Raw genomic sequence first — 23,778 nt, forward strand, 5'->3', positions numbered from 1 at the left:
CAGTGCCAGCATAACTGCAGGATATCAATGCACTCTAGCACAGTCTTCCTTCACCACAGCAGTGTCTGAGGCAAGTTTAGGTGGGTGCCCTTCATGTGGCTTGACCAGATCTGTTCCCCACAAAGCAGAGGTGAGAATATCAGTCTCCACTGCAAAGTGAGTCACCTTCCTCTGAACTCCCCTTCCCTGCCTCCCTAGAAAGCATTTCCAAGATGCTGCAGGTTTGAGCTGCTGCCCCTTTGCCTGGCTGTGTCTCTCCAGGGTGGGAGGTTGTGCTTGTCCCTCCTTTTCCTGCTGGTTATCCCAGGTGGGTGCACAGCTCTGCACACTTGGCTGTGTCCCAGAGCTGTGTCCCAGCGTGTCCCCAAGCTGCTGCTGAGATGGGCAGGCACAGGCACAGCCAGGCTGGAGCCCCTGCTAGCAGAAGGCAGTCAAGCATAACTTCATCTAGAAAGAGCAGCTGATGCTTCTCAGTGGAGAGCAGGGAGTGCAGCATGGCAGCATTAGCCATGAAAAGCTCTTTTCTGGGCAGGGATCAGTCCCCCTGGGGATGTGGGTGTTGTTCAGTGTACAGCTACCTTAAAATCAGGCCTGAAAAAAAAAATCTAGAATTACCTGAAGTATTTTTTATGTGATATTTGGCACTGTCCCTTTCTGAACGCTTGTCAGTGCAGCAGGATTCAGGTGAATGGCTCTGCTAAAGCTCACTTGGCAGCCACCACAAATTCATGTGTGTCCTTGTGCTCAGCTCACCCCAGCATCGTGTTCTCTCTCCTCTCCACACACTGCTGCTGGAGCTGCATGGGGCCACCCCTCGCTGTCATTGTCCCCAGCCTGCAGAGATCTGCAGGACAAATGCAGCGAAGCTCATTCTATCCTCCTACCAGCTAAGACAATATGGAGCAGAAAACTAAAATAGGATCATAACATTCATGGAATTCCCATCACACTGGCTGATAGTGGGAGCAGATTAAACTGTGCAAAAAAAGTCCACAGTATTCTTTTCTGCCAGTTTTTCTTTAACCTTGTTTCACCCATGACCTCAGAATTATATTTGCTGTTAAATCTTTTGTATCTGCAGTAACAATGCTCACTCACTGAATTTCTCTGACAACTATTACATAGTAAAAAGAGAAATGAAACACTACAATGTGTACTAGTCAAGGGTGAGATAGAGCCATAGATACCACAGATTCATGGAATAGTTTGGGTTGGAAGCAACCTTTAAAGGTCACCTAGTCCAACCCCAAAAGAAGAAATGCTATGCAGGGAAAGGTTCTATGACCAGGGATTTATTGACACATTTTTTCAGGCATGAAACAAAGCTAGTTCCTAAGACTATTCTGCTGCTTTCCCAGTCTGCAGACCCCAGTGCCTTCAGCCCACAGCACCCATTCAAATCACAGCAGCAGATCTGCAGTGCAAAGCTGGTGTCGAGGCTTCCCTGCAGAGCCAACAGACACCCATAGCAAGCAAGCACAGCCCCACACGTTCATGGATAACAGCAGCAGCCTCTGAGGAATTGGAGGGTCTCTCTAACCCAGGAAAGGCCAGGTAGCAATCTGATTCTAGGCTCATGCTCAGGAAAGGGACTCTGCCAGGGATGCCACAGAAATACATCTAGAACTGTATCTGGACTTTGGTCAACCCTTGGGTATCCACCAGTGTCTTTCAACAAACAAGACAGCTCCATACAGGGTTTATATCATTGCTATATATATCATTTATACCATGAGGCAGTGTCCCTCTGGAAGCTGTGGGTTTCACAGTACATCTGCAGAGCTGTATTAGAGCTTTAAGCAGAAGTACAAGCAGAAGGACTGGAAACTTGTCCCTGAAAAAAAAAAAGCCAGATGCCAAAAATGCCAAAAGGAAGACCTTTTGGATGCGGTGCTGACTCAGAAAAGGATTGGAGCTCTGAGCAAAGGCGCTGCCTTCAGCTTTTCATCTCCAGCATGCTCAGCATCCGCGGCTCTGTGTGTATGTATGTATGTATGTGTGTGTGCATTCTGCCACCAGGGCGTTTAAGATGGTCGGTGACGCCTAACAATGGTCCTGAGGGGCACAGGGGCTGAACACCCGCAGCGAGCTGGAGCATCCCAGCCTGGTCCTGCTTTCCCACGGACCCAAACCCGCTGTTCCAGCATCTCGCTCCCGAGGGGCTGCTGCAGCCGCTCCCTGCTTTTCCTCCTTCATTCCCCGGGGGTGCTGGCGGCCTTTTCCTCCCCGCCGAGAGCTCCCCGAGCTGCAGCCCCGCTCGCAGCCCCGCTCGCAGCCCGGCCCGGCGCGCATCCCCCGCTCTGTGGGAGGAGCCGCCGCTGCGCTCCAGCCCCTTCCCGCACGGGGCCGGGGCTCCCCCCGCCGCCGCGCCGCGCGGAGGGCCCGGCGGAGAGCCGCGGAAGTGCACTTGCTGCTGCAGCCATTTCCTGCTCTTTGTGCGGCCGGCGCGGAGCATCCCCCGCCGAGCATCCTGCGGAGCATCCTGCGGAGCGCAGGTGAGCGGGGGTGGGCGCGGGGGCTGCGGGGGCTGAGCGGCTCCATCCCTCCATCCCTCCCTCCATCCCTCCATGCCGCGGCTGTGCCCGCCGCCGAGCCCATCTTCCCGGAGCTCCGGGCGGAGGAGCGGGGCAGGTGCGGGCGCGGCGGGCGGGCCGGGATGTACGGGATGTGCGGGATGTACGGGCCGGGATGTGCGGGATGTACGGCATATACGGGCCAAGATGTACGGGATGTGCGGACCGGGATGTGCGGGATGTAGGGGCCGGGAGGTGACGGGTGTATGGGATGTACGGGCCGGGATGTGCGGAATGTACGGGATGTATGGGTCGGGATATACGAGATGTACGGGCCGGGATGTGCGGGATGTAGGGGCCGGGATGTGCGGGATGTACGGGTTGGGATGTGCGGGATGTACGGGTCGGGATATACAGGATATACGGGATGTACGGGATGTACGGGCCGGGATATACGGAATGTACAGGTCGGGATGTACGGTATATACGGGATATAGGGGATGTACGGGATGTACGGGCCGGGATGTATGGTATATACGGGATATAGGGGATGTACGGGATGTATCCCACAATGCCCCGAGCTACCTGCGGCGCTCAGCCCGCCCGCCCGCAGCCGCCGCGCAGCGCCGGGGAAAAAAAACCAGCGCAAATCCCCCCTGCGCTCCCCCCGGGCCGCATGCCCAGCACCGCCGAGCGCCGAGCCCGGCCCCGGGCGCTGCAGGCCCCGGAGAGGATGCTGATGGTGGGGGAGCGGCTGCCGGAGCAGCCGTGTTGTGGAGATGCGGTGCTCGGGGGGATGCGGGGGATGGAGGCAGGGGCAGCGCTGGGAGCGAGGGGCGGCAGGTCCGGGCTGTGCCGGGGGTCGCAGCGCTGCTTTGTGCTCGCTTTGCCGCTGGGAATGCCGCCGGGAATGCCGTGTGCCAGCCGCATCCCTGGCGGGGAGCAGCGGGCGGTTCCGCAGGGAATCTCCGTGGGCTGGAGGGCCGGCACAGAACGGGGAGCAGCGCTCGCAGCGCGGCCGGGCTGTTGTGGAGAAAGGGCAGGGACAGGGTTTGTGTCAGGGGACACTGCCAGCAGCACAGCCTGGCCCCCTCTGCCATCTGCCGCTTCCCACGGGGGGGTTCCTGCCTGGGGGCTTTGGATCACAAAGGTCTCAAAGAATTAGGCTGAGCTGCTGAAGCCTCTGCACCCTGCTGCCCTGAGATAGCGAAAGAAAAATCGCCCTCGTGTTATCATGGTGACGGTAGTCTGCGGTTGGTCACAGAGATGGGTGACTAGCCCACTGTTCTGGTGTCACAGCCATGTAATTCTGTGCTAATTCCCTGCAAAGAGAAATTCTCTCTTCCTTCTCTCTGTACAGTTGATTGTTATTGATGAAGCCTAAGGAATAGGGAGAAATCTTCCATTTTCTGGTCTCTAGAGTAAAGCAGAATATGCTGAATTAATTTTCTCTGAACTCAGTTTTGTTAGCAAACAGTTATCATCTTTGCATGAGAAGTGGGATTGATTTTGAAAGATCAATAACTGGTCAACTGCTAACAATGCTGGCCTGTATGATTTGGTTTCCCAAGAAACTGTCAGCAGTGGGTTGCTTGTAAACTTGCTCTAAATTTCTCAACTCTATTGGAAATGTAGTTTCATATACCTGTCTCCTTCCTTGACCCGCTTTCTTTGGCACCAGAAAAAAAATACCATTTAGTTATTCTAAAAGAAAGAAATTCCAGGATAATTGTGTTGCTGAGAGACGAGGATGGTGCAAATGCTTGGAACTCAGCCCTAATGGGATGGCAGAAAATAGAGAGTGGAGATAGAGAAAAGCAGCTTCAGGAGTCATGCAGTTTGTCTTCCTGTTTTAATGGGAAGGGTAATTTCATGGTTATTAACATCTGTGTAGAGGCCCAGCTCTGCCAGCATCACTCCCTCTGCAAAGAACCTGTGGTGGTGGCTGCAATTATAAGTGCTGTGCATTTTAGGCAGGAGTCAAACTAAAGTTTTATACTGTGAAGTTATTTTTTACTATATATATATATATATTGGTGACCAGGCTCCTTTATCCTCCTGTTGCTGTCAGGTAGTGGGTACCAGAAACTTGTCTTCTATGCAACTGTCACTTCATTCTGCTGGGTATTTCTTGGGCCAGGATAGTGCCTGCCCACTGGTTTGGTGCTACTTTTGGAGAAAGAAGCATTTTCAAAGGGGTAAAACTAAATTCAGTGACTTTCCCAGGTTACCCAGGGGCTGGGAATCAGAGCTGGAGAAGAATCTCAGATCCTCAGAGAGTGACCATGTTTGTCCTTCTCTACATTGCCATCTCCCCAGCAAAAGTCTTTTTGCTGCTCACCTCCTCTCAGGATCACAGGGCTTGGACTCTGTGTGGGCAATTCCCATTTTTTCTTGCCTCTTTTCCTGCCCTTGGTACCTACTACAGCAACAATGCTGTAGGAGCAGAAAATCCTGAACAGCCCATGCCACTTCCCCAGAGCTCTGACTGTGCAGCTTGGGAGCTGAGCACATGTGCATGCAACATATTCATTGTGACCCTGCTTTTAAAAGTCTTTATTTTCCCAAGCTGCTCAGTCAAGTCAACTTTGTGCTTCTCTCTGCAAAGAGGATGACACCGCACCAATACTCCTGGGCAAGCATTTTGGTGGGGAAGGCAGGACATGCCCTGCAAGCTCAGACATTTGGGATGTCCATCCTCCCTCCTCAGAGCCTTCCTGTGCTGTCTGTGGAATCTGGTCCCCAGGCTGCTGCCACAGCAGTCCCTGTGTCAGGAATTCTTCCTTTCCCTCTTGGGGTGGTGCTCTGTGCATGGGCCCTGCCTGGCTGGTTCCCCTGAATCATCTGAAGCCCCAGGTCCTCTGTGTGATCATCTGGCTTTGGAAGGTGTGGGGATGGCCAGAGGGTTTGCAGCTGAGGTGTGGGAAGGGGATGGGAAGTTTCTGCAGCAAATGAGCAGAAAGAGTGGGCAACACTGCACCCATTAACACGGATGCTCATGAGCAAAAGGGATAAACAGCCCAGTGCAGCATCCCTGCCTCGGGTTTCATGGGGTGGGGTTGGTTTCTGCCAGACTCACCTTCAGTTTTGCCAAAACATGTAGGACCAGAGGAACTTTAGCTTCCAGAGAAGCCTCTTTTTTTCCCAGAGAACCAGGGGATTGTTGTGGAGGTGCTTCCTGGCAGCCTGTGAGTCCAGAGAGGCAGGATGTGCTGTGGGTGTGCAGGGAAAGCTTCACCCCACTGTGCCTGTGCTGGCTCAGAGAACAGCCCCATACCTGGCACGCTGCTGTGCTGCTCCCTGCCTGGTGGAGCCACCTGTGCCCAAGCACTGTCACCAAACCACCACCACGGGCTGAGTCTCCTCTTCCCTGCACAGCCACCCCACCCCAAAGCCCAGGTGGTGGATGGCAGTTCAGGCTTTTTGATTAATATCCCCAAGGATCCCTGAATTCCCTGAGCTGGAGCTGCTTGGCCACTGCCAGATTATGTCAGAGCTGCCCCCCTTGTCTCTGGACAGAGGGGATGGAGCTGGATTTACAGGACAGCCCCAGCAGGATGCGTTAGAACCTTTTGTGCAGGAAGGTGAGGGAGGGCAGCATGGGTCTGGGGGATTAGGGCTTCACTTGCCATCCTCTCTGGATGGTCTGGGGGATGATCCAGGTCTGCTGGCCCTGGACCAGTGCCCCTCTGTCACTCTGTCTGTGAGGCTGCTGTCTGTGGCAATGTGCTACAGACACAAAGCCCAGAGGAAGTCCTGGCTGAGCACGCTGTTCTCTGTAGCTGCTGTTGGGTTCCTGGTTGGTCTTAAGGAAGGGTGGAGTGGAAACTGGAAGTCCCCATAAAAACTCATGTGTTATACCCTCAAAGTCTGTCGTTTTTCCAGCTGCATCTGGATCCTTGCACTGCTCAGCCATGGCAAAGCATGGGGTGGGCTGGTGGCTGATTGCACCTCTCACTTGCAATGCCTTGATGCATTCTTTTCTGTTCATGTATTTCTGCACCCTTCCTCTCTGCCTGAGTGCAAGATTTTTAGGGTAGGTTCTGGCTTAGCCTCCCAGGTGTGTGCACTGCCTGGGCCAGCAGGAGCCTGGTGCTGGATTTGGGGTGGCCCAAACAGCAGCAATGATTTTGTCCCTTGAGCTGCTGAGCTCTTTGGGTGTCACAGGGTTGTTGTGGAAATGCTTTTCATTACAGCAAACAGGCAGCACCTTGCACAAATGGCCTTAGAACTGGACTTGGAGAAAAATGGGGAATGAGCCCAAATAAACAGCCCTCAAAGCTATGAAATGGAGTTTTGCCTTTTCAAGCCTGAAGTATGTAGTGAAGTACAAGTGAGTAGCCAGGAGTGTTGTTCTGGTATCCCAGTGGTGATCCCTGAGGTGCTGGAGGATGCTGGTGAGCGTGGTGGGCAGCTCTGGGTCTGTTTTGGGGCTGGGCAAGCTGACCTGCCCCGTGCAGAGCAGCCCAGGGAGCCTGCAGGCAGGCAGGGAGGAAGCTGCAAAATGTAATGTCTGGGTTTGACAGTTGCTACCATTTGTAACAGGAAACCATCTTACCAGACAGGGGTGAAGAAGGAAACAGAAATTTGAGTGTGGAGGGGAAAAGCTGCTTTAGCTTTTGCTTTTTTTCCAGGCACTCATTTAATGATGTTTCAGCTGCTGGTACAACCAAACCTGTTTCTCAGCTGCCTGGTGCCTTGGGGAGGCATTTGTGGAGCAGGAATGAGTTTTGCCAGGCTCATACGTATTCCTGCAGCCCAGGATGATGAGGCACAGCTACAAACTGCTTCCCTCTTGTGACTCCAGGGTTGAAACCACCCCAGGAGTGCACACTGTGTGTGTGTGTCTATCCATGGATGTCCCACAGCCATTATCTGGGAATAAAAAGCAAACTTATTTTCTTGGAAGCAAAAGGAGATGCTGTTGTTGTACTGGAGGGAGGTTTTGCTGCTATTGTATTTGGTGCTTGTGCAGACACTGCTGGAGTCTTGTGTCCTGCCTGCTGTCGTGTCTGGCAAAAAAAGTTGCAAAAGCTTAGAGAAAAGCCAAAGAGATGATTAAAGGATTTGAAAACATGCTCTGTAATGAGGCAGGCAAAGAGCTTAGCTGTCTTGCAGGGTGTTTTATTGAAATGTGTGAGTATCTCGATGGGAACTTTGATTTAGGGAGCTCTACTGTCCTGCAGATCAGAGCAAGAAACTCAAAGGCTCACATTTCAAACTAGACAGGCTCTGAGTGAGGCAAGAAGCACTGGAGGGAGTGTGATGTGCCAATTGAATGAGGTGTCAATATTTAAAGAATTCTCTCTCTGCAACTGTCTAAGTGCAGCAGGCTGTTTTTCTGGGAGGCACAGGCTCTAGGTGGCTGCAGCTATTGCACAGGATTAGGCATTAACTGGGGAAGCCCTGTGGCTGTGATTACACAAGGGCTCAGCCTGGGTGACAGCCCTGTCCCCCGTGCCTGAGCACAGCCAAGGTGAGTGGCAGGGGACACAGGGACACCCAGCTTTGTTCTGTGCTTCCCACTGGGCGCCTGCCTGGGGTAAGCACCAGGGAACTTCCAGAAATGTTTCCCTTTGATTTTATTTTGTGTGTTTATTTTCATTTATGCAACTGGCGCTGCTGGGCAGGCTGGGACTGGGCAGGGGATGCCACGTCAGTGGTAAAAGCAGGGAAATTCAACAGCAACTTCTTTTCTTGCTGCTTGCAGTGCCACAGCTCTGCCTGTGCAGCACTAAAGCCTTTCCAGTTCACCTCTGGGAATTAATGCAGTTGGTTGTTTACAGTTTCCAGGGCTGTTCATGTGTGTGAGAAGGAGAGCATGTGAGTGTCAGCATCCGTCATACTTCCCTAATCGAGCTGCTTCAGGAGATATTCTTGATAGCGCCGCTTTGCATTTTGGGGCTCACGCTCTCACCCGGGGCTGCTAAAGCTGCACTGCAGCACCCAGCTGTTCTGTCTGAGAGAGTTTTGCATAGAGTTAAGAGAGAAGTGCCTGGGTGGGTAGGTGTGTTTCTCTTATTCTGCATTCGTACTCTGCTGTTGAATCACAGGAGAGAGATGACATGGAGGTGTAGGTTTAACACACAAGAAAAGGGAAAACAGATAAATTGGGATTTTATCCCCTGCAATGCCAGCCAGTCCTGGCTCTGGTTTTGTCCCTTCTCACTCAGTCTCCTGCCTGCTGACTGGTTGCCTTGTCTATCTATCACCCTCTCTTTTTCTCTGGATTTAGCAGGGGAGCTGAACCCCCGCAGCCATGACGACCCACGTCACGCTCGAAGATGCTCTGTCCAACGTGGACTTGCTGGAGGAGCTGCCCCTGCCAGACCAGCAGCCATGCATCGAGCCTCCTCCCTCCTCCATCATGTACCAGGTACTGCAGCTCCAGGGTGGGGAGGATTGTTCCTGGGGCCACACAGTGCTGTGAGAACCAGCTGAAAACATCCGGGGTTCAGCGTGGGGAAGGAAGCGCTCAGGGCAGATCTAGCCACAAATCTGTTCCCAAGGACTTTGAAAGGGAGGCACCAGAGATTGGTGAAAGGGACTTTTAAGGCCAGGCAAAAATGAGGACCAGAGTGCATGAATGGGTTGGAAGCAGGAGATAAGATTTGTGATAACAGCAGAAAGTTCTCAGAGATGTTTATTTGCGCTCGTATTTCTGTGCTTCCTTGTCATGATCGTGCGTGCATCGAACTGAGCAGGGCAGGCTCAAAGTCCTGCCTGACTTGGGCTGGCCTGTGCCTCTAGCACAGCTGGAGCTGCTGGCATAGGAGGGAAGGCAGCTGCTAGAACCACTTCTCTGCCATGAACTACTCAGATTTAGCTGCAGCTGCACTGACCAAGCAAAGCTTGGCAGGGGCCCAGGGCACAGCTCAGCTCCTTTTGCTTCCACAGTGGGATGCCTCTGCTGCTTGGCCACCACACCCAGGGTTAAATATAATAGGGGGTTCCTTTCTCCATCCTGCCACTCCTGAGTTGCTGGCTCACCGTGGCAGTGTATAAATACACCAGCACTGTGATTGTTGTGCCTTGTGCACAGGGCTCTGGAATTACAGGATCTCTTTCACCCCGGGCTCATTCCAGAGCTGTGGTATCTCTGTGGGTTATCAGACACAAAGGTCATTCTGGGCTGTTCAAATTTCAGCTCTCCTTGAAAAGTCTTGATGTAATTATTTGCTTATCTCTTCTTTCAATAAATTTTTAGCCTTTGTGTCTCATGAGGGGCTCAGGGTCCAGCCTTGTGGCACAGCCTCCTTTCAGGGCCATGAGTGTGGGCACACAGCTGGGTCTAAAACCCTCCTCTAAGCTGGATCTGGAGATGTTGGCCAAGCCTTTTTCCTGATCATGCTCAGTTTGTGTGTAGCCCTCTCCCCTGCTAGCCAGAAAAGCACATGCAGTCTCAGTTTTGGTCACATGTGATGTCCTGGAGGCACTAAGAAGAGTGGCCCTGTGGCCACAGGTCTGTTCTCTCCCAGCTTTCCTACTCAGGACATCAGTAATTGGGGTGAGTGTGGTCACTGCAGTGCTGCTGTCATCACAAGGAGCAGCTCTGGGTGCCTGGGGCCTCTGTCTGCCCTGCCCTGAGCAGATACCATCAGCCAGCCTTGGCAGAGGAAATCACCAAGCACAGAGCGTGTGAAGGGCACTCCAGAGAGCCAGGGGAGCTGCTCTTCCATCCCCCACCTGCTCTGCCATTTCCTGCTCCCCTGTCCCAACCCAAAACTGTATCACAGCTTCCAGAACAAATGTTTGTCCCAACAACTGTTTGTGCTTGCAAGAGGAGCAGTAGCACTGTTAATAGCACCTGGATGAGGGCTAACTTTCATATTTATGTTTTCCAGACAGTTCATCCCCTGCCCTTTGTCTGTGTTTATCCCTTGCACTTCCTGCTGACAGGATGTGGTCTTCCCCTAGCAGCCAGGGCACAAACAGAAATTAATAAGGTTACATCTGTCTTTGAGTTACCAAGCTAAAATCCTTAGAATAATTGCTGTAGCTTTTCTCTCTGGTGTGGCTGCAGTAAAGCTGGGCTTGATTTTACAAGGATTTGTCAGTCTTGGCTGCCGTATTTCCACACATCCTCCCTGCAGGATGACCATGTGTGATTCCAAAGCATCTCAGGGCGTGTGTATGTATGAAACCACTTCAGACCTAGAGGTGCAGCACCTCAAATAGATCACAAACTCCTCCTGTGCCCCACCAGCCCATGTTAGACTGTACCAGGTGAGCAAACCAGCTGTGTTTTAATCCCCATCTCTCTGTTTTGCCCCCAGGCTAATTTTGACACAAACTTTGAAGACAGGAATGCCTTTGTGACAGGCATTGCCAGGTACATCGAGCAGGCCACGGTGCACTCCAGCATGGTGAGTCCCCCAGCCCTGTCCCCAGGCTGCTGAGCCTGCAGTGCCTGCCCTGTCCCACCAGCACCCCTGTGTCTTTCAGAATGAGATGCTGGAGGAAGGCCACGAGTACGCTGTGATGCTTTACACGTGGAGGAGCTGCTCCCGAGCCATCCCTCAGGTACTCAAGCCCTTCCTGCTCCCAGAGCACCTCTTTGGTTTTGTCTTGAGTGTGGGTTAGTTTGGAGTGGGGACAGAAGAGCAGGAAAAGCAAAGCAAACTGAAGCAGATGGTGCTGAGACCCAGCCATGAGGAGATTTCTGCTGTTGCTTGGGTACTTTATAAGTGCTGCTGTTGCCTCCCCTGGCTCCACCTGCAGGAGCCTGTGGCTAAGCTGATGGCAGGACAGCACTAGAAATCATCTGTTTAGTGTCCTCCCTGTGACTTTGGTCCCTGCCCTTTTCCCCTGTGCTCCCTCAGTGCTGTGTGTGATGGAGGAGCAGAGGATGCCACAGCAGAGTGTTCAGTTACAGAGTGACCAGGTTTGGTCTTGCAGGGACCCCTGTGCTGTGCCATGGATGTGGCCAGGGGGGTGCTGTGCTCTGCCCCCCAATCTCCCAGCTTGCTCAGGTGCAGCTCCCTGCTCCATCAGAGACTGTGGCTTCACAGGTGAGGAGCAGAGCTGCCCCTGAGTGTGCACCACTCCTCCCTGCCCTGACTGCATCCCCACGGCCACTGAGCATGGTGGGGTTCTCAGCGCTGTCCTGGGCCAGGAGCTGCACTTTGATGGTCCATGTGAGTCCCTTCCAGCTCAGAACATTCTGTGATTCTGTGGCACTGTGACTGCAGTGTGGAGCAGCAGGGCAGGGACATTGGATTGCCCACTGGAGAGAGGACAAGGCTGCTTTGGCAATGTCCCCCCTGCCAGGCTGATGTGTCCCCCTGTGCCCTGAGAATCAGCTGCTGGGTTACTGAACCCAGAGCTGTCAGCCCCAGCACAGCCTTTGGGAGCAACAGCTGCAGACAAAGCCAGGGGAGGGCAGCAGCATGCCCTGGGCAGCTGGTGTTGTCCCTGGAAGTTTGATAATGACTCCAAGTAACTGTTTTGGAAATGAGATGGATGACAACTGAGTAAGTCCTTAAATTTAGCTTCCTGAGAGTCCAGCAGCAGTGACTCAGTTCACAACAAGCCCAGTGATTTTAATGGATCCTCAACAGAACCAGAATAATCCCAGAGAGGCTCTAGCAGAGCTGTAACCTGGTGCCTTGTGTCTTGCAACACAAATCTCAGATAACTTCATACTACAACATTCCCACATTATACAGCAAGTCCAGACTCCATACTGCCTGTGTTCTATGCCAGACAAATGCATTAGGAGCCTTCTATCCCCAGAGTCAGGATTGTGCCTTGAGTGATGGAGAGAATTTCAGATCTGAAATATCCCCTTTTGCTGTCACCTGTTGAATTGAGAACCAGCTCCTTCTCAGCTCCCTCTGTTGTCCTTGGGTGTGAAACAAGGAGAAGATGGTGCCACAGTGACCCACAGCTGGCTTAGAAGCTGATGCTGACATGGATTATTTTCTTTGCAATGCAGGTGAAATGTAATGAACAGCCAAACAGAGTGGAGATTTATGAGAAAACAGTGGAAGTCCTGGAGCCAGAAGTCACCAAGCTTATGAAGTTCATGTATTTTCAGGTAAGTTGTCAAGAAGAGAGGCAAAAATAATCTCTTTACTTTGGTGTTAACGTCCTAAGCAGGGCTGTGCTATCTTTGCTTGCCAGGACAGCCCCCAGGAGGTCTCTTCCTTGCAGCCACCTGAACAGAAACCTGAGACCTGTGTGAAGGAAAATCTGTGTGCCCCTTGCTCAGCCCCAAAATCTTCTATACAGGCTGGGAAAGAGCATACCTCAGCCCTTTGAGTTCATGGAGACCCAGAGCCTGTTTGGAGCTGAGGGTGTCACAGGCTCCTTTTTGGGGGATGTTGGCTGATGTGAAGAGCTGATTCTCCAGTCCCAGAGCTACTGTGGGCTCCCCATCACCACCTGCATTATAACTGCCTGCAGCTGAGTTTCACTGTCCTTTTTAGGGTTTATATCCTGTGAGGTCTGTATTTCCCACGTAAAAACAGAACGCCCCACACTGGGGCAGGTGCAGTTGGAGTGTTCAAGCCCTTTCTCCCCTCAAGCACTGAGCATTTGTCAGCAGTGATTTGCAGCAATGGGGACAGCAAAGAGGAACCTTGGAATCTCCACCCCCAGCCCAAAAATGCTTTTTTGAAGGAGCTGGTGGGGGGGTTGCCATGGTGTGCCTGACCCTGTCCCTGCCCTGCAGCGCAAGGCCATCGAGCGGTTCTGCAGCGAGGTGAAGCGCCTGTGCCACGCTGAGAGGAGGAAGGACTTCGTGTCTGAGGCCTATCTCCTCACTCTGGGCAAATTCATCAACATGTTTGCTGTCCTGGATGAGCTGAAGAACATGAAGTGCAGCGTTAAGAATGATCATTCTGCTTACAAAAGGTGAGAGGGGACGAAGCAGCAGGAATGGGGACAGGGCTGTGCCTGGGCTGCAGGGGAGCACCTGGTCTGACCAGTGAGGGCAGGAGGGCATCAGGGATGGAGATGGGCTTTCTGTGCTGTCCCAGGCTCTCTTTGTGAGTTTAGGCAGATCTCTGAGCCCTGTTGTGTTTCATTTCCCTCTTGGTGAATAGAGCTGTGCTGCAGGTCAGACAGGGAGGGTGGGTGGTGACAGTCTGCCATTGGCTGAGTGACTCTTGGTGATGTTGGATTTGTCCCTTCCAGAGCTGCCCAGTTCCTGAGGAAGATGGCAGACCCCCAGTCCATCCAGGAGTCCCAGAACCTCTCCATGTTCCTGGCAAACCACAACCGCATCACTCAGGCAGGTCCCTTTTCCCTGAGCCTCTGAACCCTCCAGGGGTAGAGGGAAGCAGTGATCTTGCTGAGGCTGACAGCACTTCACACCAGGCTGTGGGGTCTTTGCCACTGCTGGGTCTTTGCCACCGACTCTGTGATTTTTGGTCAGGCTGTGTAATTCCAGCAATGTCTCCCCATGTGTCATCCTGGGTGGCTTTGAAGGTTTCTGTGTCAAGGCAAAGATGAAGGTCTAAAAGATGTAAGAAGAGCTCTGGGAGGTGAAGGTTCTGCCAGAACTCCATCCCCTGCAGCTGCAGGGGGACTGCAGCCCCCATGGCTGAGCTTCACAGGCTCCACTGGTTCTCCTAACCAGCTAAAATATTGCACAGAGACAGGAGTCAGACAGTTTGCTCAGTCACCCTCCTGTACATCTCACTGTCTGATGTTTGGGTGTTGTGGTCAGTCTGAGGAAGAGTTGTCCTGCAGAGGAAGGTTGTTCTTTCCAGGTGATCCCATGAGCTCAGTCTTCTGCTGGTAAACCTAGGAAAAGCACACACATGAGGTTTGAAGGAACCTCTTACTGATCTATGATCTACTCTTAATCCTTAAGGTGTTTCCTGCCTGGTTTCTGCTGTTCCTCTGCCTGTGGGTGATGTGGCTTCTGTTGTGTTTCAGTGTCTGCACCAACAACTAGAGGTTATCCCTGGCTATGAGGAGTTGCTGGCTGACATTGTCAATATCTGTGTGGATTACTATGAGAACAAGATGTACCTCACCCCCAGTGAGAAGCACATGCTCTTAAAGGTGAGGTTGGGCCATGCTTGTGGGGCTGGGGGCTTGCATAGTTTCACTGTTGTTTTAGTAAAATGAAATTCAGTCCTAGGACAACATCTCTCTTCAGTCTTCTTTTTTTGCTCCTTTGGGGTGACATGCATCCCTTCTCTACTCACACAAGTTGCTGTGAGTGCTCTGCAGGCAGCAGCAAAGCTGCTTTGCTTCCTCCTCTGCTTGTTCTCTTTCTGATCCCTGGTGCTTTGTGTCCTCTGCTGTGGTGCCTCAGTCCTCCCACTCACCTCTTTTTGTGGCTGAGCAGGCTGGACACGGCCCTGAGTTGGGGATGTCCCACCCCAGAGCTCTGGAGTGGCAGCTCTGCTGAGCAGTGCCCAGAGCTGCCTTTGTTCCTGCCTACTTGGACCTTCTTCCATCAATCCCCTGCTGTCCTTTATGGTTTTCTTCCCTGTTCCTGAATAAAAACCTTCCTTCCTCTCTCCCTTTCCTCTTCTCTTCCCCATCCCCATCTCTCTGTTTTTCCCCAAACCTTCCCAATGCTGCCAGCAGCTCTGCCTGCCTGGTTCTCAGCACGTGCTGGGTGGGTGCCCTCCATCCTCCAGGGCTGGAAGGGATTTTTCTGTTGTGCAGGGAAGTGCAGGATCATGGGCTTGACCTGTGTAACTGCAGAGCTCATTGTAACATCACCACTAACTTTGTAACCCAGAATTTTCTTCTTGATGCCCATTCCCAGCAATAATTCCCTGCAGATACTCCCAGGTTTGTTTTTCTGGCTGTAAAAAGTCCTCAAGATAAACATGCCAAAGTATCTCTTTGTTTGGTGTGTTTGTCCTTGCTGTCAGTCAGTTATTGGCAATGATTGCAGTCACTCTTGCCATAAAAACTTCATTACAGTGGTGTGAGTCAGCTCAGGTTCTCTGAAGGGTAATGCAGGGAGTTCAACTCTCTGTAGTGATTTGTACTGAATTACTGGGGGGAAAAATCAATCCAGGAGAGTATTTTCAGTTCTTCTCCAGGAGTAAACTTTTGTCGTTGAGTGGAGAAAACTTTTGGGTTGTTGCTGTGTGGAGAGAAGAGGAACAAATATCCAAGGGAGGCATCCTTTGGTTTCACAGACAACAGAAGCAATCCATCATGTGTCCTCTGCCTTCCATGTGCATCCTGGCACATACAGGCACATTTTAAACATTTCCTCATGAGAGTCAGCTGGTAACAGGAACCTGAAATGTTCTTTCCTCATGCTGAGTGATGGAGAAGTGTCTTTGACTTGTGCTGCTGAGTTCATGCTGATGAAACCTTGCCTTTCCATCTTCTCCAGGTGATGGGGTTTGGCCTGTATCTCATGGATGGGAATGTCAGCAACATTTACAAGTTGGATGCCAAGAAGAGAATCAACCTTAGCAAAATAGACAAATTCTTCAAGGTCAGTGACCTGTCTGTGTGAGGCTGTGTTTATTGCAGACCAGTGCATTAGCAGCCTGTAGCACTGCACATGCTGCTAGAAAAAAAGAAAAAAACAAACCACAGGAATCATTTACAGCTGCAAAAAACCCAAGGGTTGAGAAATTATCTAAGCCAAAGGCTGAGGACTGGAATTGCTGTAAGCAGGCCTGGGCACAGAGCTGCAGCAGGGGTGAGGTGAGCAGTGCTGGGACTGTCTGCTCCCAGGGCTCTGGAACCAGTGGGAACTGCAGCTCTGGCTGCTTTCTACCAAGGGACAGAGGATGGAGAGGCTGTTTCATGGATGAGGGAAGGATGTACCTGTCTGACATGGCTTTTCTCTCTTTGCACATTCCTGAGGCAGGTTTGTGCTGGTTTGCTGAGGTGTGTGTGGGTGATGGTTCTGCTTCTCTCTCCCTCTGGAGGCTGCTGAGCTGAGGGACAGAGGGCACAGCTGGTCAGCCAATGTGGGATCTGGCAGTTTTATTTCATGTAATGAGCTGTGCTCCCTGCAGCACAGAAAAAGCTTTTGGGGGAGTTTGTGTCAGCTGGGACTTGGAGGTGCTCAGCAAGATCTTCACAGGGTCACTCTGTGGTTTGATGAACTGTTTTTGACTTGTCTGAGTTGTGGATTTTGGGGAAAGGCCCATGAAATCTGGGCATTGCCAGTGGCAGGGTGGGAAGCACATCTGGCCATGGTGTGATCCACAGCTGGAGGCCAGGCTGCCTTGCCCTGGGAGCATCAGCACAGGACAGGTTTGGGATAGCCCTACTGGTGGGGAGGAGGGCTGAGAGCCCACACAGCACCTCAGGGAAGGTGGTGCCTCCTTTCCACTGCTTCTGGGCACAGACTGGGAGGGTCTGGGAGGCATTTTGGGTTTGGAGCAGGTCAGCTGTAGGAGGCATGGTGGGATCTAGCAAAAGACAAATGAGTTGGTGGCAAAGAGCAAGAGGACAGCAGAAGAATGTTCAAGATGGAGCAATTTTCTTTGAGACCTACTGAGCTTGAGCAGTCCTTCCTGAGTCCTTTATTAATCTTTCCTGTGGGATGGAAAGATTAGTTTCTTGCTCCAGATCAGGGCAAATGAGCAGGTGATGATTTGTGGGAGGGCACAGAGGGCTCCTTCCCCTCACTCTCCCAGCACAGTGGGTTCTCCCTGGAACTGCACCCCAAGGTGGGGTGAGGAGCCTGGATGAAGAGATTGCTTGTGGTGTTGGACAGAGGATGTCTCCCCTTGTTGCCCTGAGGTTCAGTTTATGGTGCTGTGCTGGGTGTGTGCAGGGGCAGGAATAGGTGAGGTTTGATGGAAGGTTGGTGTGCTGGCTGCTGCAGCCTCCCCTGGGTGAGTGGGGACCTATTTACCCCAATTTGCGCCTTTCCTGGTGACAGCCCTGAGAGCAGGGGGCCACAGACACCATAACCTTATGGACAGGGCAATGATGAGGTGTTTAAAAACCCTCCCATCACCAGGGAGACTGCTCTGCAAAGGTGATTTATCATGTCATTCTTCAGAGTCTTCTGGGTTTTCCCTGATTCAGCTTTGCTAATTCTGCTAAATCTCTAAATCAAGCCTTCAGTGTAATCTGTAGAGTTTGGTCATCCTGGTGCACTCAGACAGGTTTGCTGTTCATTGCAAATTGCTGTAGGCCATCAGAGAGTGAGGTAAAACACTTCCCATTGCATGGAGTAACCTCCTCCTTTCCAGCTTGATTTCCATTTGTACTTCTGCAGCATCTGCTGTGGCCTCACCTCATCACTTAAATACCACTCCAAACTATCAGATCTCAATAAGGAAAGACCAACTACTCCTTCACTACATCTGCTTATTGCCTTCTGATTAAATTTCTAGTGGATTTCCCAAGAATTTGAGTAGTGAAAATGAACTTCCCCTTCATTGAAACCTTTTGTGGAAGTGCCAGTGGGAATCCCTGATGACAGCATTGCACATCCTGTGCACAGCTCAGCCTGAGAAGTGTGTGATAATAGGACAGGGAATTTGCCCCTATCTTCCCTGAATTTTGGGGCAAGGCTTTAGTAGCTGGGTGAAGTTGAAACATCATGTTTTATTGATGAGATGTCAGCAGCTCTTGGTTGGATTTTGTTTGCAGGTGGAAGTTTAGTGAAGGAGGGACCTGTCTTAGCTTGAGGTATCTTCAGAGCACTTGGAATTTATTTCCCATCCAAAACCTTCTGAGATGTAAAGGGCAAGCAGAACCATGTTATGTTGCCTATGTCTTTCTCTTTATGAAGAAGTTTTTAGACACATCTCAAGCAACCACAGTGCTGAGTTCCTGGGGAAAGCTGACACCTTCCTGGGTGTCCAGAACAGCAACAGGCTGGCTTTTCACCCCTCTGTTCTCTTGAAGGATTAGGCTGGGAGGCAGTAAGGCCTGCTCAGGACCACACTTCTTTCTTTTTGTTGTAAAAAGAGCCTTTCCTCTGGCTGGTGACAGCACTGATCTGTTCTGGCCATAACCAGCCTGGCAGAGTGATCCCAGGGCTCCAGAGCATTGCAGGGTGATGCCCTCCCACAGGGAGCCTTGTGATCATTCTCAGTCATTTCCTAGGTGTGCACTTTGCTTCAAACAGCCTGATAGTTTCCAAAGCTTCAGAGGTGCAGCATACCTTTTGGAGTCCTTTGTGTTGTGCTGGGGCCAGGCTCTCTCTGTCTCTCTCTCTCTGCCTCTCTCTCTCTGTCTCTGCTGTGTTTCAACCATCTTTTGTTTTCTTTTCCAGCAGCTGCAGGTGGTTCCTTTATTCGGCGATATGCAGATAGAACTGGCCAGATACATTAAGACCAGTGCTCACTATGAGGAGAACAAATCCAAGTGAGTGCCTGCCATAATGTCTCTTGGCTTCTGTGTGTGTCCTGAGGGCTGTGGGAGCCACAGCCCCACGTGTGTGTGTCCCTGTGAGGTGTGAGTGCCAGCTTTGTGTGCCCGTGTGTGCCTCCTGTCCCTGCATGGGGAGATGTGCTGGGGGTGCAGCCAGCTCTGTGTACCCATCCCCTGGGGGCAGGCAGGGCTGGGAGGGGGCTGGCAGCGAGGCAGGAGCAAGGAAAGGTGGCTGGTGCATGGATTGGGGCAGCACTGAGTGCTTGTGAGCTGTGTGAGTGTGAGCAGTGTGTCCCTGCTCTGGGGAGATTTTAATCCACAGTTTGCACCCCAAGGACAAAATCCTCCAGAGCATGAACACAGCAGAACTCTGCAGTGGCCAGGGTGTCTCCTCTAGCTCGGGCAGGACAGCAGCAATGAGGATTGAACCAGAGGCTGAGATGCTCTGGGAATCAATGAGCTGGAAAAGACTGAATGTGGCACTAACAGCTGGATGTGGCACTCAGTGCTCTGGTTTAGTCACAGGGTGGTGATCAGTCCAAGGTTGGACTTGTTGATCTTAGGGGCCTTTTCCAACCTTAATGATTCTGTGATTCAGAGTATTGTGAGAGAAGAGCAGGAGTGGAGAGCTCAGGAGCAGCCTGGGCTCACAGGCAGTTTGCTGCTGCCATCAGATGAGTGCACAGGTGTTGTTTCAGTCACAGTAGGCACACAGAGCCCCACTCGTGTTGGTAGCTTTGCATCATGCTCAGTGATCTCCAGAAGGATTGTTGTTAGGTTTGGATATCCTTGGAATGAGGTTTGCAGCCACATGTGAGGAGAGCCCCTCTGAGCTGTGTCTGGCTGTGGTGATGGGTGGCAGCCAGGCTTTCACCTATGGGATTTCCACCTGTGGGACTGTTCTGTGTGGAAATCAGGATTTTTTGGTGTCTGTGAGGAGCAGCCAGGCTGGGCTGTCTCTTCAGCAGGACAGGAACTAACCTGCAGTGTCATTGCTTCTGTTTGCTCATCCCCTTCCTCCCTGGAGGGTCTGGCTTCCCTGCCTGCCAGGAGCAGCCCTCCTCCCTGCCCTCCCAAAAACTGGTTGAAAAGTGCCCATTAGTTGTTCAGGAGAGGTTTGAAAACAACGTGGCAAAACTCCTGAGCAAAAAGTTTTCAATTAAAACTGGGGGGGAAGAAAAGAGAAAAAAATACAATTCTGTGTGATGTGAATTTAAAGAATATTTTTGAAAACTCTTTTTAAAAGAGAAAACTTGTCTGAAGATTTGCACCTTTTTATCCCAAATCATTCAGAAAGCACATTTCAACAAAACATGTCAGCAGCATTCCTCATTTTCTCATCTCAAAACCAAGGAAGCTCCTGGGCTGTTTTACCTGTGCACAATTTTAATGTGTGTCTTTGGAATCTGTCTCACCAGGTCTGTGTGCTGTGCCGTACTAACCAATGTTTCTTCCTCACTCACTTGCCTTCCCAGCAAATTGCATGGGACTCCCAACTCTAACTCTGCCAAGGTCCTCCCTGTGAACCCCATTTCTTACTAATATTGTTTTTGTCACTTTCTCTCCTTGTCTCCGTGGAATCAATGGGGGTATTTCCCGCATGGCGCTTTGTTTCTGCACTGTGGAGTAGGTTGTGTGTGGCAGGGAGGGCTGGGGCAGCCCTGGCCAGTCCTGCTGACCTGCCCCAGCCCGCTGGGGAGCACGTGGAGACGGGTAAGAGCCAACCAGGGGGACTGGGGGAGGATGGATTGCACAGGGGGTGACCTGCCCGGCGTTTCCAGGACCTTCTACCACCACAAATGCTGGCAACAAGTGCAGTTAAGTGTAGGGATATGTGTGTCCATGCCAGGGGCAGGTTTCTCACCTTCCTTTTGTATGGCCAATCTAAATTGGAGAACAGGACTGTCATAAAATGGACAATCTTTAGGGGAAAAAAAGTATAATCTGAACTTCTACATTGTGATGGCAGAGTAAGACATGAAAATCTCACTGATAGACAATTGCTTGCACAAAACATTTTGGTGAAGCCATTGTGATTCTTTATCTGGGGCTAACACATTACAGGGAGAAAGGAGATATTAAATTAAATAGCCCTGGTTTGTCCCAGTCCTTCATACAACTGTGCTTTGGAAGGAGAGTGCTGCCTTTTTTTGGGATGACATTCCACTGTTGCATGGTACAAAGGGCTCAATGCAAATGAAAATCTGGTTCAGGTAATCATATTCTGCTCATCATTTATACTCAGAGCAGTTCACTGAGCTGGTAGCATGAGCCAGAACCAAAAACAGTGAGAGGGCTAGTTCTTTGCAGAGTTTTTCTTTGCAGGAGAAGGCAGCACAACCCAAACCTGGAGAGAAGACCTCTTAAGGGGATGGTTATCCTCAGGTTTAGCAGAAAGGATGCAGACAATGCAGGTCTTTGAAGTACATCTTATCCTGTGATGGCTTGGGAAATTGCCATCTCTGCTCTTGGGGTAGGTGAGCATGGAGAGCAACCTTCAGGGTGGATGGAGCAGGCACATCCAGGCTGAAAGGTGAGGCAAGTGTGGGACCACCTCTGGAAGATGCCAGAGACGCGACACAGGCTGGCACTTGCCTGGAGCACAGAAGAGAACAGCTGTCCCTGGGGTGTCTGAGTGGGAACTGTGTCCTGTCCTTGACCCTGCTGCTCTTTTGCCCAGGTGGACATGCACTCAGAGCAGCATCAGCCCCCAGTACAACATCTGTGAGCAGATGGTGCAGATCCGGGACGACCACATCCGCTTCATCTCGGAGCTGGCGCGCTACAGCAACAGCGAGGTGGGTCCAGCTGCACCCTGCAGCCAGGGACAGTGTGGGGAACAGTGCTGGGAGCTTTGCACTGCTTAATTAGTGGTGTGTTTTAGTTTGTTTTTTGTTTTACTTAGAGCTAGGATTAAAAAATACAGGGATTTTTTCATGTTCGGGCTTGGCTTTATTAAATTTTATCAAAAGGTACAGAGCGTTCAGCAGCACTTCAACCCACTTGCTATATGTATGTATACACATATATATGCATTAAGCTACTCACACATAAAGTAGAGGTGCAAGTTTAAGTTTTAGGATAAGTAAGTGAGTCAGTAAGTAAGTTTTAGGATGAGCTCTAATGCTTTTACTAAGTGAAAGCTTCAGATGCCAGAGCAAAAATGTGAGTTCTAGTGAAGGTTGTAAAACATACTAGTGTTTTCAGTGGAGGCTCCAGGAACATAATTTTCTAGCTACTTGCTAGAAGTGAGGAAAATGGAGGAATATCTAGCTGCTACAAGGTCTCTTAAAGTTAAACAGTCTAATAGAGAATTAACACCTATATTATTTATCCTTTTAACTCAATAACCAAATTCCCATGACCCTCAGTGTGACACTGAGTGACCAACCAGAAACTACTGCTTGAAACATAGGAAGAAGGAAGATGAACACCAAAAGAGACACTACCTGAAATCTTCCATCTTGTCCCATACTTATTACTATATTATAAAAAAACTCAAATTTAAAACCCTTTACCATGTGAAATCACAAACTTCTATTTAACTACACACCTGTGATTTTAACTTTATCACTTAAATTTAGAAACTTTCTCTAAGGCCTCAGGTCAAAAGCGGTGTTCTCCAGGGGTCAGTGCCAGAAAGCACAGAAGGCTTGAAAACCCCAGGTTTGTGGGATCCAACATGAGAGGACCACAGTCTGTCCAGATGTACAGCAAGGAGGGATGAAGGACATGGGAGGAACAAACTGCTCTTGATGCAGAAATAAAATTTCAAGTTACAGGAGGCTCCTGCACCAGGAGATCTACAGCAACAGCTTCTGCTCCTGGACCACAGCTTGTTAAAATAAGCAGAAAAAAACCTGAAAACTGAATGTTTATAATCAGGCAAATGTCAGAACACCAATGAGTTGCAAATAGAGCTTTTCAATTACACTGGCCTGTCAGTCAGGGCTTTGAAGAAAGTTCACGGAGGCATCTCTGTTCTTTTCATTACTCAGTGCCAGTGCCCTCTCTGGTGCCATTGGGACTGTTTTTTGCACATGTGTGATCCTCATTCATCAGTGTCAGTTTAATAAATCACAGCATTCTCAGGGCTTCTCTTTCAGCATTTGTAAGAGTTTATTTGAACTTTCATTGGTAAAGGACTCTCAAGGATTTCAGTTGTGTTAGACCATCGAAGAGGAATGGGAAAGTGGAATAAAAACTCTTAGTTATTTGCTCTGAGGTCACAGGTCAGGCTCATTTATTTTAGGGAATAATTTGCCTGTGTAACAAGAGCCTTGCCAAGGCCCCTTTTCCTGAGGAACAGTGTATACTTTACTCTATTCTAGCTTGGCCATAAGGTCAGGAATTCATTTCAGATGGGATTTGGGAGAGAAATCCATTGACTGAGTGAAGCCCCTGCAGTGAGCTGCTGACTGTAGCCCTGACATGATGTGATGTTTGCAGGTGGTCACTGGCTCAGGGCTGGACAGCCAGAAGTCAGATGAGGAGTACAGGGAGCTCTTTGACCTGGCCTTACGGGGGCTGCAGCTGCTGTCCAAGTGGAGTGCCCACGTCATGGAAGTGGTGAGTGCATTCCTGCACCACTGGGAGCAGTTTGGGATGAGTCTGGGTCGGGAGCAACTAAAACTGTAATTCAAATGCTGATGGAAATTCTTAATTTGCAAAGTTCTGATCACATCTCAACACAAGTCCATGGATGTCAAAGGCCTGGTGTGACTGGCAGACCAATTCCCTAGGTGATAATAAAGCCAAGAATGTCAAACTGCAGTGATGTCTAGGGAATGTTTCTTTGGCATATGGCCTAATTCATTCTTTTTAGCCTATCTTCTGACATGGTCTCTTTCCATCTTCTAGTACTCTTGGAAGCTGGTTCATCCCACAGATAAGTTCTGTAACAAGGACTGCCCAGGAACAGCTGAGGAGTATGAGAGAGCCACCCGGTACAACTACACCAGTGAGGAGAAGTTTGCCTTTGTGGAAGTAG

At 50.7% G+C, this 23,778-nt stretch overlaps 1 protein-coding gene across 5 annotated transcripts in view; it reads left to right on the plus strand.

Moving 5' to 3' along the window:
• The first annotated feature begins 2,347 nt into the window (after positions 1–2,347).
• Positions 2,348–23,778, plus strand: part of CYFIP2 (cytoplasmic FMR1 interacting protein 2) — a 50,688-nt gene continuing 29,257 nt past the window's right edge. For 2 of the 5 annotated variants that reach the window (XM_033073537.1, XM_033073541.1), the window contains exons 1-13: positions 2,348–2,495; positions 8,749–8,889; positions 10,790–10,879; positions 10,959–11,036; positions 12,451–12,552; positions 13,189–13,370; positions 13,653–13,749; positions 14,400–14,528; positions 15,832–15,936; positions 18,691–18,782; positions 21,469–21,586; positions 23,238–23,357; positions 23,649–23,774. In XM_033073537.1, coding sequence (XP_032929428.1) covers positions 8,773–8,889; positions 10,790–10,879; positions 10,959–11,036; positions 12,451–12,552; positions 13,189–13,370; positions 13,653–13,749; positions 14,400–14,528; positions 15,832–15,936; positions 18,691–18,782; positions 21,469–21,586; positions 23,238–23,357; positions 23,649–23,774 — 1,356 coding nt within the window. In that variant the 5' untranslated portion in view covers positions 2,348–2,495; positions 8,749–8,772. Of the gene's footprint in view, positions 2,496–2,574; positions 2,632–8,748; positions 8,890–10,789; positions 10,880–10,958; positions 11,037–12,450; positions 12,553–13,188; positions 13,371–13,652; positions 13,750–14,399; positions 14,529–15,831; positions 15,937–18,690; positions 18,783–21,468; positions 21,587–23,237; positions 23,358–23,648; positions 23,775–23,778 lie in introns of those variants that run through there. The other 3 variants (XM_033073540.1, XM_033073538.1, XM_033073539.1) reach the window with 3 other exon arrangements.

This window comes from Catharus ustulatus, chromosome 15 (genome assembly GCF_009819885.2).
Source record: "Catharus ustulatus isolate bCatUst1 chromosome 15, bCatUst1.pri.v2, whole genome shotgun sequence".
NCBI classification, from domain to species: domain Eukaryota; kingdom Metazoa; phylum Chordata; class Aves; order Passeriformes; family Turdidae; genus Catharus; species Catharus ustulatus.